At 37.6% G+C, this 16,218-nt stretch overlaps 1 protein-coding gene across 1 annotated transcript in view; it reads right to left on the bottom strand.

Moving 5' to 3' along the window:
• dennd6a (DENN/MADD domain containing 6A) overlaps nucleotides 1-16,218 on the bottom strand; it is a 74,076-nt gene that overhangs the window by 36,145 nt on the left and 21,713 nt on the right. The window contains exons 4-6 of the mRNA XM_072912869.1: nucleotides 13,043-13,155; nucleotides 10,690-10,770; nucleotides 5,393-5,498 (exon numbers count right to left, since the gene is read on the bottom strand). Of these exons, the coding sequence (XP_072768970.1) occupies nucleotides 5,393-5,498; nucleotides 10,690-10,770; nucleotides 13,043-13,155 (300 nt within the window). The remainder of the gene's footprint in view (nucleotides 1-5,392; nucleotides 5,499-10,689; nucleotides 10,771-13,042; nucleotides 13,156-16,218) is intronic.

Here is a 16,218-nt window from a genome sequence, read left to right as displayed (position 1 = left end):
ATATATATATATATATAAGAAATACTTGACGTTCAGTGAATTCTAGCTATATATATATATATATATATATATATATATATATATATATATATATATATATATATATACGTATATATATATATATGTATTTTATTATATATATATATATATATATATATATATATATATATATATATATATATATATATATATATATATATATATAAAATAAATACTTGAATTTCAGTGTTCATTTATTTACACATATGCACACACATAACACTCATCTACTCATTGTTGAGTTAAGGGTTGAGTTGTCCATCTTTGTTCTATTCTCTGTCACTATTTTTCGAACCATGCTGAACACCTCTGATGATGCATTGCTGTGTGGCACGCACAAAAGTGCTTTCATCAAATGCACTAGATGGCAGTATTGTCCTGTTTAAGAGTGTCACAACATTGCTGTTTACGGCAGACGAACTGCTTTACGGTATACAAAAACGTGACTGCTGTTGTTGTGTGTTGTTGCCGCGCTGGGAGGACGTTAATGAAACTGCCTAATAATAAACCCACATAAGAAACCAAGAACTCGCCCTCCATCATTCTATAGTTATAACGTGATTGGGCAGGTATGCTGTTTATGTTGTGGGTTAGCGGACTCAGGTCCTCATGGACCTGAGTCCGCCTGAATTTTGGGAGATTTTCGGGAGAAAATTTGTCCCGGGAGGTTTTCGGGAGAGGCGCTGAATTTCGGGAGTCTCCCGGAAAATCCGGGAGGGTTGGCAAGTATGATTTAACATACGGTAATGTCCTTTTTTGCTGCTTCAACACAGCTCAATCAACACAGAAAAAGGTCAAGTGAAATGACAGACAGACAGGGCTTTGCTGTCCGTAACACACACACACACACAACGTCACGCTAAAAGCGAATTAGCCTTCAGCTCAAGCCTGGACTGAGAGCGAGCTGAGCTGCCGTTTATATTTCTAGAAGGTCAACGGGCTCATAGTGATGTTACTAGTAGTTGACTGGGAGGTGTTTATTATCATTTGGGGAGAGTCCGCAGCCTGATGATTACCTGCTAAACGCTAAGCACTGACTACATGCGCTCTGAATACACACTGCTGATTGGCTGTTAAAGCTCTCAGATGGTTGTGTGGGTGGGACAATGCTGGGTGGTGTGTAGAGTACTGACAGAGACACAGGCAGAAGAAGCGGAGCAGCTTGTTAAGACTTTACCTCAGGCGGCTACCTAATATGTTCGTGTGGAAACTCGTACCGAAACGGTTCAATACATATACACGTACCGTTACACACCTAATGAAATGTAATTAATAATCATTCTTCACTTCAATAAAAGTGTAAAACACAGTGACGCAGTCCTAATAGTATAAATCAGGGGTGTCAAACCTACGGCCCGGGGCCGGATCAGGCCCGCGAACAGGTTTTATCCGTCCCTTGAGATGAGTTTGCAAAGTATAAAAATTTACCGGAAATTTTTGAATAAAAGAAACTGCTGTTCTAAATGTGTCCACTGGATGCTACATATGTACAAAATAAACCACATGATGTTAGTGCATCAGTCGAGGAAAATGATCAAACTACATAAATAACATAGTGCAATTTGATTTTGATGACATTTTTTTATCTTGATGGATTGAAAATGAACACCAATGAGTTGACTGATGTACATTATCACATCATTTATTCAGAAAATACAAATAAGGACAAATAAAGAATACTATTAACCGCAACATGTAAGTGTAAAAAAAAAACGCCAACAGCATTATGATTTGTACAATTTCAGAATGTGCTTGTTCTATTTTTAAACAAAGAAAACAATCTGAAGTTGTCTTTATTTTTAAGTTATCGTGCCGTGATTTGACCAGTCTGGCCCACTTGGGAGTAGATTTTTCTCCATGTGGCACCCCCGATCTAAAATGAGTTTGACACCCCTGGTATAAATGCAATGTTTTTCCAACTATTCTTTTAGAATGGTCAAGTTAATTGTGATTTTTACTCATTATTATTATTATTATCGTCAGTTCTAATGTCCAATAAACATTCTATTAACTTTGTATGTTTAACTCACTCAAGTGCTTGGGTGTAATCAATAAAACAGATGTAAACGTCTTTTTGTACTTCTGTTCGTAGATTGAATATGCCTTCTCTTGTTCCCCCACCACAATTATATTGGCAATCTGGAGGAAAACCCTGCATTATTGTTACATTACTTAATAAAACTACTGTAGTTGTTTATACTTCATCCCATTGTATTGGTTTTATCTGAATCTATTGCTTTTATTGTTTACAAGGCAGTTTGCATGTTAAAATTCAATCAATCAACCACTCAATCAATCAAAGTGTATTTATATAGCCCTTAATCACAAATGTCTCAAAGGGCTGCACAAACCACAACATCAGATCCCACATCAGGGCGGGAAAAAACTCAACCGAATTTGAAAACAAATATTTCTCGTTAAATTAAATTTTTTTAGGGCGGTATTGCTCGGTTGGTAGAGTGGTCCGTGCCAGCAACTTGAGGGTTCCAGGTTCGATCCCCGCTTCCTAGTCACTGCCGTTGTGTCCTTGGGCAAGACACTTTACCCACCTGCTCCCAGTGCCACCCACACTGCTTTAAATGTAACTTAGATATTGGGTTTCACTATGTAAAGTGCTTTGAGTCAGTAGAGAAAAGCGCTATATAAATATAATTCACAATTTGGTAAAAAGTTAAAAAAAAAAGTAAAAACAAATGTTTTTTTTCCCTTTTTTTCCCTATTCTAGAGTATTATGTTTTCTTGTAAAATTAAGACTTTTTGATACATAATATATTTCAACATTCTCTAAAAATAGATTCTCATCAAAATAAAGTATTTTTTAAATTTTTTAAGCAATATTTCTTTAAAGATTTTTCTTTTTTTCCCCTATTTATTTCCTAGCAATAATGTGACTATTGTCAGATAATTCCCAATAACTCCCACATAATATTGCAGATAATGTTTTAATGTGCTCGCTTTGTCTCAAAATGTAAAAAAAAAATATTCTCACAATAATGCAACTTTATTGTAATTTAACTTATTGTAATAGTTTGACTTTGTATTACCGGTATATTTTTTTACTTACAGCTTGTAAAATTTCATTACATTACTCAGAGAAATAGAAATAATCCGTTCCAGGGTCAAACTGTCCGTCAACCTAAAGCCTTTTAACTGTTTTTGATGTTTTAACTGGCAAATAAGTTTGATGATTTGTTGATTTGTTGTACATTTTGTACAAATTGTGCTCTTCAGGAGGGGCCAAGCACCAATTTAAATGATTTCACTTGGCCCTGCGATGAGGTGGCGACTTGTCCAGGGTGTACCCCGCCTTCTGCCCGATTGTAGCTGGGATAGGCTCCAGCGCCCTCCGCGACCCCAAAAGGGATAAGCGGTAGAAAATGGATGGATGGCACTTCATTTCAAAAAGGAAGACGTTGATTTGAGATACAAGAGTTAAGAGCTTTATCACAGAACCAATTAAAGCTCATAAGTTAAGGCAGGGGTCGGGAACCTTTTTGACTAAGAGAGCCATGAAAGCCAAATATTATAAAATGTATTTCCGTGAGAGCCATATAATATTTTTTATCACTGAATACAACTAAATGCGTGCATCTTTAAGTAAGACCAACATTTTTAGAGTATAATAAGTTTATTCTTCTTTTCTTTTTAATGACATTGTTATTCTGAAGCTAACCAATAATGAATAAAATAGTTCTTACCATTAATGCGACTTCTTGAACAGGTGCGGTAGAAAACGGATGGATGGATTAAAATGCATGAGAATGTTTTATATGTTGAACGTTATTTTTAACACTGTGATTACCAGCGGAATTATTCATTACTTATCGCTGAGTTTTTCAACCACTGTAATTATGTAATTTCACCTAATTGGGTTAAAAATATTTTTTGCAAACGAGTAACTATAATTAAAAAATGTGCCGTTGTTGAGTGTCTTTGCTGTCTAGAGCTCGGCAGAATAACCGTGTAATACTCTTCCACATCAGTAGGTGGCAGCAGGTAGCTAATTGCTTTGTAGATGTCGGGAACATGGTTTGTCGTGATCACAATATGCGGGTGGCAAGGTGCAGGTAAAAAGGTATCCAACACTTAAACCAAAAATGAACAAAAGGCAAGTGCCGCTAAGAAAAGGTATTGAAGCAAAATGAAACTAAAACTGAACTAACTGCAAAGTAAACAAAAACAGAATGCTGGACGACAGCAAAGACTTACAGCGTGCGGAGCAGACGGCGTCCACAAAGTACATCCGTACATGGCACGACAATCAACAATGTCCCCACAAAGAAGGATAGCGTCCGCACAACTGAAATAGTCTTGATTGCGAAAACAAAGCAGGTGCGGGGAATAGCATTCAAGGAAGACATGAAACTGCTACAGGAAAATACCAACAAAAGAGGAAAAGCCACCAAAATAGGAGCGCAAGACACACAGCAAAACACCAAAAACCTCAAAATAAGTCACGGCGTGATGTGACAGGTCGTTTCTTGTAAAATTAAGACTTTTTGATACATAATACATTTCATAATATTTCAACATTCTCTAAAAATAGTTTGTCATCAAAATAAAGTATTTTTTAAGCAATATTTTTTTTAAAGATTTTTCTTTTTTTTTTCCCTATTTATTTCCTAGCAATAATGTGACTATTGCCAGATAATTCCCAATAACTCCCACATAATATTGCAGATAATGTTTTAATGTGCTCGCTTTTTCTCAAAATGTAAAAAAAAAATATTCTCACAATAATGCAACTTTATTGTAATTTAACTTATTGTAATAGTTTGACTTTGTATTACCGGTATATTGTTTTACTTACAGCACCTTACAAAGCAGGTGCGGGGAATAGTATTCAAGGAAGACATGAAACTGCTACAGGAAAATACCAACAAAAGAGAAAAAGCCACCAAAATAGGAGCGCAAGACACACAGGAAAACACCAAAAAACTCAAAATAAGTCGTGACTGTACACCTACTTTGAGACAAGAGCTACATTGATGCATGCTTGGTTATGGTTTGAATTAATATCCAACAATTGCGAGAACGACTTTTTATTGTCAATATCGGTTACTGAGTTTCATTTTTTTATGTTTTCTGCTGGTGGTGTGCCTCAGAATTTTTTCAATGAAAAAAATGTGCCTTGGCTCGGAAAAGGTTGAAAAACACTGACTTATCGTGTTAAGCGATGCCAGTTAAGATTTGGCTCGAGAGCCATAGGTTCCCTACCCCTGAGTTAAGGTATTCCTGTCTATACTTTTTTTAAATAATGCAATACAATTCAGGTACACGTACAACCTTTAAGCCAGTTTGAAACACACAAACATCGTGACCAAAAAAAAAAAATCTGAATAAAATAACATACCGGCCTCCAGACACGGTTCCTGTTTCTCAAAATATTCTGGAGCCATGATCTTCAACAGGGAGTGGAAGAATGTCACATAGGGCAGCTTACTGATCAGGACCAGAGACTGGAGCACACATAAATCAATATATCAATCAAACAGATCAAGCAATAGCTTACACATTCTAGCTTAAAGGGGAACATTATCACCAGACCTATGTAAGCGTCAATATATACCTTGATGTTGCAGAAAAAAGACCATATATTTTTTAACCGATTTCCGGACTCTAAATGGGTGAATTTTGGCGAATTAAACGCCTTTCTAATATTCGCTCTCGGAGCGATGACGTCGGGAAGCAATCCGCCATTTTCTCAAACACCGAGTCAAATCAGCTCTGTTATTTTCCGTTTTTTTCGACTGTTTTCCGTACCTTGGAGACATCATGCCTCGTCGGTGTGTTGTCGGAGGGTGTAACAACACGAACAGGGACGGATTCAAGTTGCACCAGTGGCCCAAAGATGCGAAAGTGGCAAGAAATTGGACGTTTGTTCCGCACACTTTACCGACGAAAGCTATGCTACGACAGAGATGGCAAGAATGTGTGGATATCCTGCGACACTCAAAGCAGATGCATTTCCAACGATAAAGTCAAAGAAATCTGCCGCCAGACCCCCATTGAATCTGCCGGAGTGTGTGAGCAATTCAGGGACAAAGGGCCTCGGTAGCACGGCAAGCAATGGCGGCAGTTTGTTCCCGCAGACGAGCGAGCTAAACCCCCTGGATGTCTTGGCTCACACCGTCAAGAGAAGAATATCGACCCTAGCTTCCCTGGCCTGCTGACATGAGGGTATGTCTACAGAATATATTAATTGATGAAAATTGGGCTGTCTGCACTCTCAAAGTGCATGTTGTTGCCAAATGTATTTCATGTGCTGTAAACCTAGTTCATAGTTGTTAGTTTCCTTTAATGCCAAACAAACACATACCAATCGTTGGTTAGAAGGCGATCGCCGAATTCGTCCTCGCTTTCTCCCGTGTCGCTGGCTGTCGTGTCGTTTTCGTCGGTTTCGCTTGCATACGGTTCAAACCGATATGGCTCAATAGCTTCAGTTTCTTCTTCAATTTCGTTTTCGCTACCTGCCTCCACACTACAACCATCCGTTTCAATACCATACCTGCCAACTTTTGAAATCAGAAAAACCTAGTAGCCAGGGTCCAGGGGCCACAGGCCCCGGTAGGTCCAGGACAAAGTCCTGGTGGGGGGTTCAGGCTTCGCCCCCCGACGCAAAATGATTATTAGCATTCAGACAGGTTAAAATGTTGCTAAAACCATCACTTTTCTATCAGTCACAGTGACTTTTCAAAACAAAAATATTACAGCAAAAATCATATGGGTTGATTGACATGTTTATGCTGTAAGATAACTTCAATAGTTTGAAATTATTTTGACAGTTAATGCCAGTTATCCTGTCAACCTTTCACAAGACTTCAATTTGTTAATTGAAAGTATAAACAGTATAAACACTTTTTACAGTAAACAAATGGTAAAACAGTACTAAACAATTCCATTAAAAAAAAAATTGGTGTCATTATTAACTTTCTGTCCAAGCTTGTATAATCTACTGCCTTGTTCAATTGTAAAAAATATTCTGTGCATAAAATTCACATTTCTATCACAATTATCATACTGTAAACATGGTAAGCTAACTTCATTAAAATTAATAGTCCTGTCAATAGCATGGAATTACAATTCAAATGTAGTTTTTTTGTAAGCCTTTCAAAAGAATTCAAAATATGAAAAATTCATGAAAATTAATTTAAGCCATCAGACACTTGAAAAGTGGCACATCACATCTCTAATGTAATCATTTTAACTTTTCAACAGAAATAGCACTGCAAAAATATTAAGGACATACTTCTGTATTTTGGTAGTTATGCTGTCAACATTTAACAAGATTTCTTCAACTTGGACTTGAAAGCATAAATAGTATAAACACTTTTAACAGTATAACAGTACTAAACAATTCCAATAGATAACATTGGTGTCATTACCTTTTTGTGGCTAAAATTCGAAAAACGTTGAAAGTTTTCCACTTGTATCGCTAGCAACGGCATTAGACTTGTGTTTTTTTGTCCCAACGTGGTCTTTTACATCGCTATTTCCTCCGTGTCCGATCGAAAAATCTTGTCTGCACAAGGTGCAATTCGCGTAGTTTTCACCCTTTTTGGAACGGATAATTATTCCCGGATAGGCTTTTGAATATTCTTCACGGAATGACTGCAGTTTTCTTTTCGGTTTAAGACTCGTTTGCGATTTTTCTCCGGCTGATTCCATGATCGTTCGCTCGTTTGGAAACAATGGCAACTGGTGCCTCGTGCTTGGCAGCGGTGCTATAAATAGCCTCGCGCATTTAAAAAAATGTTTTTTTTTTAATTAATGAAAAACCGTATTTTTTATCACTGCAACCGTAACCCGGAATAGGTTGATGAAAACCGTACAAATTACGGGAAAACCGGAGTAGTTGGCAGGTATGCAATACATGCGTAATCTGTTGAATCGCTTAAGCCGCTGAAATCCGAGTCTGAATCCGAGCTAATGTCGCTATAGCTTGATGTTCTATCCGCCATGTTTGTTTGTGTTGGCATCACTATGAGACGTCACAGGAAAATGGACGGGTGTATATAACGATGGTTAAAATCAGGCACTTTGAAGCTTTTTTTAGGGATGGTAAAATTTTGAAAAAAAACTTCGAAAAATATCATAAGCCACTGGGAACTGATTTTTAATGGTTTTAACCCTTCTGAAATTGTGATAATGTTCCCCTTTAACTTAGTCATACAAAAAAGGTATCATTTGGAGTTCAGCTATGTGCTGACTTGCTTTACTGACTCACACTAGCCCCAGTTTTCAATCGTTTTTTATCATCTTTAAAATAAAAAATAAAAAAAATGACATAAGTGTTCTTGTCTTTTATAATGATTGTGAACGATTCCCAATCCCCCACAAAAGTGCAGTTCCCCTTCAACTGGGGCTTTGAGTAGGGATGTCTGATAATGTCTTTTTGCCGATATCCGATATTCCGATATTGTCCAACTCTTTAATTACCGATACCGATATCAACCGATATATGCAGTTGTGGAATTAACACATTATGCCTAATTTGGACAACCAGGTATGGTGAAGATAAGGTACTTTTTTTTTTTAATTTATAAAATAAGATAAATAAATTAAAAACATTTTCTTGAATAAAAAAGAAAGTAAAACAATATAAAAACAGTTACATAGAAACTAGTAATTAATGAAAATGAGTAAAATGAAGTGTTAAAGGTTAGTACTATTAGTGGACCAGCAGCACGCACAATCATGTGTGCTTACGGACTGTATCCCTTGCAGACTGTATTGATATATATTGATATATAATGTAGGAACCACAATATTAAAGGGGAACATTATCACAATTTCAGAATGGTTAAAACCATTAAAAATCAGTTCCCAGTGGCTTATTATATTTTTTGAAGTTTTTTTTCAAAATTTTACCCATCACGCAATATCCCTAAAAAAAGCTTCAAAGTGCCTGATTTTAACCATCGTTATATACACCCGTCCATTTTCCTGTGACGTCACTAAGTGATGCCAACACAAACAAACATGGCGGAAAGAACAGCAAGCTATAGCGACATTAGCTCGGATTCAGACTCGGATTTCAGCGGCTTAAGCGATTCAACAGATTACGCATGTATTGAAACGGATGGTTGTAGTGTGGAGGCAGGTAGCGAAAAGGAAATTGAAGAAGAAACTGAAGCTATTGAGCCATATCGGTTTGAACCGTATGCAAGCGAAACCGACGAAAACGACACGACAGCCAGCGACACGGGAGAAAGCGAGGACGAATTCGGCGATCGCCTTCTAACCAACGATTGGTATGTGTTTGTTTGGCATTAAAGGAAACTAACAACTATGAACTAGGTTTACAGCATATGAAATACATTTGGCAACAACATGCACTTTGAGAGTGCCCAATTTTCATCAATTAATATATTCTGTAGACATACCCTCATCCGCGCTCTTTTCCTGAAAGCTGATCTGTCCAGTTTTGGAGTTGATGTCAGCAGGCCAGGGAAGCTAGGGTCGATAGGGGGTTTAGCTCGCTCGTCTGTGGGAACAAACTGCCGCCATTGCTTGTCGTGCTACCGAGGCCCTTTGTCCCTTAATTGCTCACACACTCCGGCAGATCCAATGGGGGTCTGGCGGCAGATTTCTTTGACTTTATCGTTGGAAATGCATCTGCTTTGAGTGTCGCAGGATATCCACACATTCTTGCCATCTCTGTCGTAGCATAGCTTTCGTCGGTAAAGTGTGCGGAACAAACGTCCAATTTCTTGCCACTTTCGCATCTTTGGGCCACTGGTGCAACTTGAATCCGTCCCTGTTCGTGTTGTTACACCCTCCGACGACACACCGACGAGGCATGATGTCTCCAAGGTACGGAAAACAGTCGAAAAAACGGAAAATAACAGAGCTGATTTGACTCGGTGTTTGAGAAAATGGCGGATTGCTTCCCGATGTGACGCCACGTTGTGACGTCATCGCTCCGAGAGCGAATAATAGAAAGGCGTTTAATTCGCCAAAATTCACCCATTTAGAGTTCGGAAATCGGTTAAAAAAATAAATGGTCTTTTTTTCTGCAACATCAAGGTATATATTGACGCTTACATAGGTCTGGTGATAATGTTCCCCTTTAATAACAGAAAGAAACAACCCTTTTGTGTGAATGAGTGTAAATGGGGGAGGGAGGTTTTTTGGGTTGGTGCACTAATTGTAAGTGTATCTTGTGTTTTTTATGTTGATTTAATAAAAATAATAAAAAATTAAAAAAAAATTTTTTTTAAATGATACTGATAATAAAAAATACTGATACCGATCATTTCCGATATTACATTTTAACGCATTTAACGGCCGATAAAATCTCTAGCTTTGAGTATTGTGTTTCAGCAGATTGTTGTAAAATCAAAACTTCCGAGTGCATTGTTTTGTTTAAGAAGAATGTTAAAAGATCAATGTTTCAAAAATATAACATTGCACAGTAGTAGATCAACTTTATGAATGTATTTTTGTGTTTTGATGTCCTGAAATTGAGCTGAACTGGGACTGTATACAACTTTGTGTTAATAGGGGGCAGATATTACAAGTTTGACTTCTTTCTGCTCCTTTTCATTCATGCCAGATGCTGTTGCATGTGTTTTGAATTTAAGGAAATAAATAATGAAATGAAATGAAGAGACTGTATTCCAGTTTGATTGTAATTTGTTGATTCACCTTCTGGAAGTATCCTCTCTTCAGCGACTTGTCCCGCACCTGACGGAAATAAACGTAGCCGTAATAATGGCCCTGCTCCCGCTGTAGGAAACACACATGATGTTAGGACATTGGTGTATACAACCATAACTCTCCATCTCTGTGTGTGTGTGTTCTTGTATTTTACCCTTCTTGAGACATCAACAAGGACAAGTACCTTCCATATGAGGACCTAAATCATGGTCCCAATAACATTGCATCTAATAGAGAATGTCTCATTTGCACCCCTGCTGGTGACATCTATCAAAGTTATGATGGTCCCAAAAAGGAGGGATTTTTCAAATTGACTGTGTGTCGGTTTTAAAAGTGCTCCCCCTCTGGTCAACATATGAAATAACAAGTGTGTGTAAAATTTTTTAAAGTGCTCCCCCTCTGCCAAACATATGTAATAACAAGTGTGTGTAAGAAATTGAAATGCGTCCCCTTTGGCCAAAATTAATAAAGAAAATAAAATAAATATGCATAATGAAGATTAATAACCAATTACAAAAAAACACACACACAAAAAATTACTAAAAGCTTACCTTTTTTATATTTCATTGTATGTATATATTATTAATGTTGTAAATACAAATCTTTATATATCTAGAAAGCATACTTGCCAACCTTGAGACCTCTGAATTCGGGAGATGGGGGGGGGGGGGTTGGTGGTAGCGGGGGTGTATATTGCAGCGTCCCGGAAGAGTTAGTGCTGCAAGGGTTTCTGTGTATTTGTTCTGTTGTGTTTATGTTGTGATACGGTGCGGATGTTCTCCCAAAATGTGTTTGTCATTCTTGTTTGGTGTGGGTTCACAGTGTGGCGCATATTTATAACTAGGGATGTCCGATAATGGCTTTTTTGCCGATATCCGATATTCCGATATTGTCCAACTCTTAATTACCGATACCGATATCAACCGATACCGATATATACAGTCGTGGAATTAACACATTATTATGCCTAATTTGGACAACCAGGTATGGTGAAGATAAGGTCCTTTTTTAAAAAATTAATAAAATAAAATAAGATAAATAAATTAAAAACATTTTCTTGAATAAAAAAGAATGTAATACAATATAAAAACAGTTACATAGAAACTAGTAATTAATGAAAATGAGTCAAATTAAGTGTTAAAGGTTAGTACTATTAGTGGACCAGCAGCACGCACAATCATGTGTGCTTACGGACTGTATGCCTTGCAGACTGTATTGATATATATCGATATATAATGTAGGAACCAGAATATTATCCCTTGCAGACTGTATTGATATATATTGATATTAGGGCTGCAACTAACAACTAATTTGATAATCGATTAATCTGTCGATTATTACTTTGATTAATCGATTAATAATCGGATAAAAGAGACAAACTACATTTCTATCCTTTCCAGTATTTTATTGGGGGGGAAAACAGCATACTGGCACCATACTTATTTTGATTATTGTTTCTCAGCTGTTTGTAAATGTTGCAGTTTTTAAATAAAGGTTTATTAAAATTAAAATAAAAAACTTAAATAAATAAATAAATAATAATAAAAATAAATAAACAAAAAAGTAGCCTCATAGCATAGATCCAACGAATCGATGACTAAATTAATCGCCAACTATTTTTATAATCGATTTTAATCGATTTAATCGATTAGTTGTTGCAGCCCTAATTGATATATAATATAGGAACCAGAATATTAATAACAGAAAGAAACAACCCTTTTGTGTGAATGAGTGGGGGAGGGAGGTTTTTTGGGTTGGTGCACTAACTGTAAGTGTATCTTGTGTTTTTTATGTTGATTTAATAAAAATTAAAAAAAATAAATAAATAAAATAAACGATACCGATAATAAAAAAGACGATATTGATCATTTCCGATATTACATTTTAAAGCATTTATCGGCCAATAATATCGGCAGGCCGATATTACCGGACATCTCATTTGCAACAGTGTTAAAGTTGTTTATACAGCCACCCTCAGTGTGACCTGTATGGCTGTTGATCGAGTATGCATGCATTCACTTGTGTGTGTGTTAAAAACCGCATATATTATGTGACTGGGTCGGCACGCTGTGTGTATGGTGTTAAAGCGGACGTGACGACAGGTGGTAGAGGACGCTAAAGGCAGTGCCTTTAAGGCCCGCCCCCGATATTGTTGTCCGGGTGGAAATCGGGAGAATGCTTGCCCCGGGAGATTTTCGGGAGGGGCACTGAAATTCGGGAGTCTCCCGGGAAAATCGGGAGGGTTGGCAAGTATGCTAGAAAGGATGGTCCTAAAGAGGTAGGCATTTTTCAGAGGTCTCAAGAAGGTAACAAATACAAGAATGTGTGTGCGCGAGACCACCTTAAGGCAGGGCGGCGCGTCCCTGTCGCTGGTTTCCAGGAAGCAGCCCAGAGACGACTTTCTGTTGGAACCCTGGCGAAAGCGAAAGCAAAACTGGGTGTCACCGAGGCAACCTGAAAGCAGCAGAAAGAACTTGTTAGGGCAAACGTATGGCGGGGATGTGGGAGGAGCCTTAGACACGCAATGAAACTCAAGTTAGTTTGCCTTCATTTCTTTTAAACGCAAGATACTTGCTGACTAGGGGTGTCCAAAAGAATCGATTTTCGAATGAATTGTGATTCTTATTTGTAACGATTCTCAATCAATTAAAAATGTTGTGATTTTTTTTGTCCTGTCCAGCATTTCAAGGCAAATCATATAGTTGATGTAGATTATTTATTTTTTTGACAATGGTAAATCAAAAAATGCCAACGATGATGTTGATTAATTATTGAATGTTTTAGATGGATTATGATGGACTGATTGTTTTCAGCTGCTCACGGTCCTCCTCCTGGTGAGCGCGTCCTCCTCCTATGATTAAGGAGAGAGGACAGCTGGGTGCTCCTTTTGTCTGTCTATCATGTTGAAGGAGTGAGGCGTGAGACAGTTTATCTACCGCTAAGTAAGTCTTATTAGGGAATTTACTGAGCCATAGACCTCCTCCTCAGAGGACTACTCTGCTATCTTTATTTGTATTTTTTCAAACTTTTTTGAACGCAAGAGTAGCCATAATTTCTGACAAATTCCTTCATTTAAAGAGGATATTGTTAAGTGTTTATTGTGATTTTAACATTTTGCTTACATTGATTGAGTGTTTTCCATGTTTGTGTTTCTGCCTTGAAAGCTGAGGGAATTATAACATTTCAAATTAAAATATTAACATTTAATAGTTTTTTCCTCCTGGTCAATATTTTCCATAGGTCATAAAAAAGATCTATAATTATCGATATCGATCAATACTTTAAAATGGAGAAGATAACTGCCTTTATTAATTATAAATTGGAGAAATTTACCTCATACTGGGAAAATTGGGTCAACTATGTCACGCCCCATAAGCCTGACTTGAATTTTTCGAATTAGTGATTGTACTGCTTAAGAAAAAAACATTACTCCCTATATGTGTATGTGTATTGTCGGAGGCAGATATTTACATATATCCGAATTTAAGTGTTACTTCTTTTCATTTCATTTTCATATTACAAAACAGCTAGTGTTTTTCTTCCAAATGTGGTCTTTTGGTTGTCTGCAAAACTGTGTGCTTAACCTTGAAGTGAGGAATGTTAGAGAGAGAGATAATGGACATTTGTTTTGGCTAGAGAGACATGACTGCCAGGGACTTAAGAGGGAAGAGGGTTTTTCGGGGGGCAGACCATCTTAGCGGGGCGATTGAATGTTTTATGCTGGACTGGTCTCAATGTATATATGCAAAATTTTGCAAATATATTACAAAATACCTATTCTGTCTCTGGTGGTTTTTCTACCCAGCTTTAAGTGTCGTAAAGAGCTTGGGAGCGACTTGTGACTTGAATTCCCTGGGAGGAACAAATGGTCATCAAACGCAACAATTTGGGGGCCTCGTCCGGTGCGACACGCTGAGAATTGGACACCTCTTACACTCTTCTGGACAGACTCACTAGTGGCCAAACATAAAACAAGGTAAGCAGAGCCTTTTTCTAAAATCTGCTTTAGGAGTCTGTCTTGAAGTATGTAAGTCAAACACTGTTTGTACCCCAGACACAGAGTGGCGATTTTGATGTTGTACGGAGTCTGAATCCAAGAGTCTGAATCCACCCTCACCTCCTCCCCCTTCTGTTTCTGAAAAAGGGACTGTGTCATTAATACTATCACTTTCAGAAACATCTAAGAAAAAGGTCAGCTAATAGTCAAGTACAGCAAGAGCAGGGGCGGAGGACAGGTCATGTTTGAGGTCAATGAAAGTCATTTCAATCTCTGTGGACCACTGGAGGGTGGTATTAGGGTAGGGGACCCCTTAGCGAAATCAGAAATAACTCAAACGCAACAGTATGTATGTATATATATATATGTATATATATGTATGTGTGTGTGTGTGTATATATATATATATATATATATATATATATATATATGTGTACCGTATTTTCCGCACTATAAGGCGCACCTAAAAACCACAAATTTTCTCAAAAGCTGACAGTGCGCCTTATAACCCGGTGCGCTTTATATATGGATTAATATTAAGATTCATTTTCATAAAGTTTCGGTCTCGCAACTACTGTAAACAGCCGCCATCTTTTTTCCCCGTAGAAGAGGAAGTGCTTCTTCTTCTACGCAAGCAACCGCCAAGGTGAGCACCCGCCCCCATAGAACAGGAAGCGCTTCTTCTTCTACTGTAAGCAACCACCCGCCCGCGTAAAAGAAGAAAAAGCGCGCGGATATTACGTTTCATTTCCTTTGTGTGTTTACATCTGTAAAGACCACAAAATGGCTCCTACTAAACGACAGGGATCCGGTTCATGAAAAGACGCAATCTCTCCATCCGCACACGGATTACTATTTCACAGCAACTGATATTCCTGTGAACCGCACTGTGGATACAACGGGAGCACGTACGGTGAATATTCGCACCACAGGGAATGAGAAGTCATCCTTCACTGTGGTTCTAGCTTGCCATGCTAATGGCCAGAAACTTCCACCCATGGTGATATTCAAAAGGAAGACCTTGCCAAAAGAGACCTTTCCAGCCGGCGTCATCATAAAAGCTAACTCGAAGGGATGGATGAAGAAAAGATGAGCGAGTGGTTAAGGTAAGTTTAAGTTTACGCGAAGAGGCCGGGTGGCTTTTTTCACGCAGCTTCGTCCATGTTGATATACGATTCCATGCGCGCCCACATCACGCTGGTTTTAATATATTATTAAAGTTTGACTGACCTATTTGACTGTTTTTTTGACATTCCTTTAGCGCAGTTAGATGCGGCTTACAACACGGGGCGGCTTATAGGTGGACAAAGTTTTGAAATATGCCGTTCATTGAAGGCGCGGCTTATAACCCAGGGCGCCTTATGGTGCGGAAAATACGGTATGTATATATATATATATATGTATATATATGTATGTGTGTGTGTGTGTGTGTATATATATATATATATATATATGTGCATCTGTTTATATTTTATTTTATTTCTGATTATTATTAATATTAATGTATTATTATTTCTTTT

The sequence above is a fragment of the Nerophis lumbriciformis genome, linkage group LG03 (assembly GCF_033978685.3).
Source record: "Nerophis lumbriciformis linkage group LG03, RoL_Nlum_v2.1, whole genome shotgun sequence".
Taxonomy (NCBI): domain Eukaryota; kingdom Metazoa; phylum Chordata; class Actinopteri; order Syngnathiformes; family Syngnathidae; genus Nerophis; species Nerophis lumbriciformis.
Note: the sequence above shows the minus strand (reverse complement) of the source record. Positions and strands in the feature narration are given on the sequence as shown.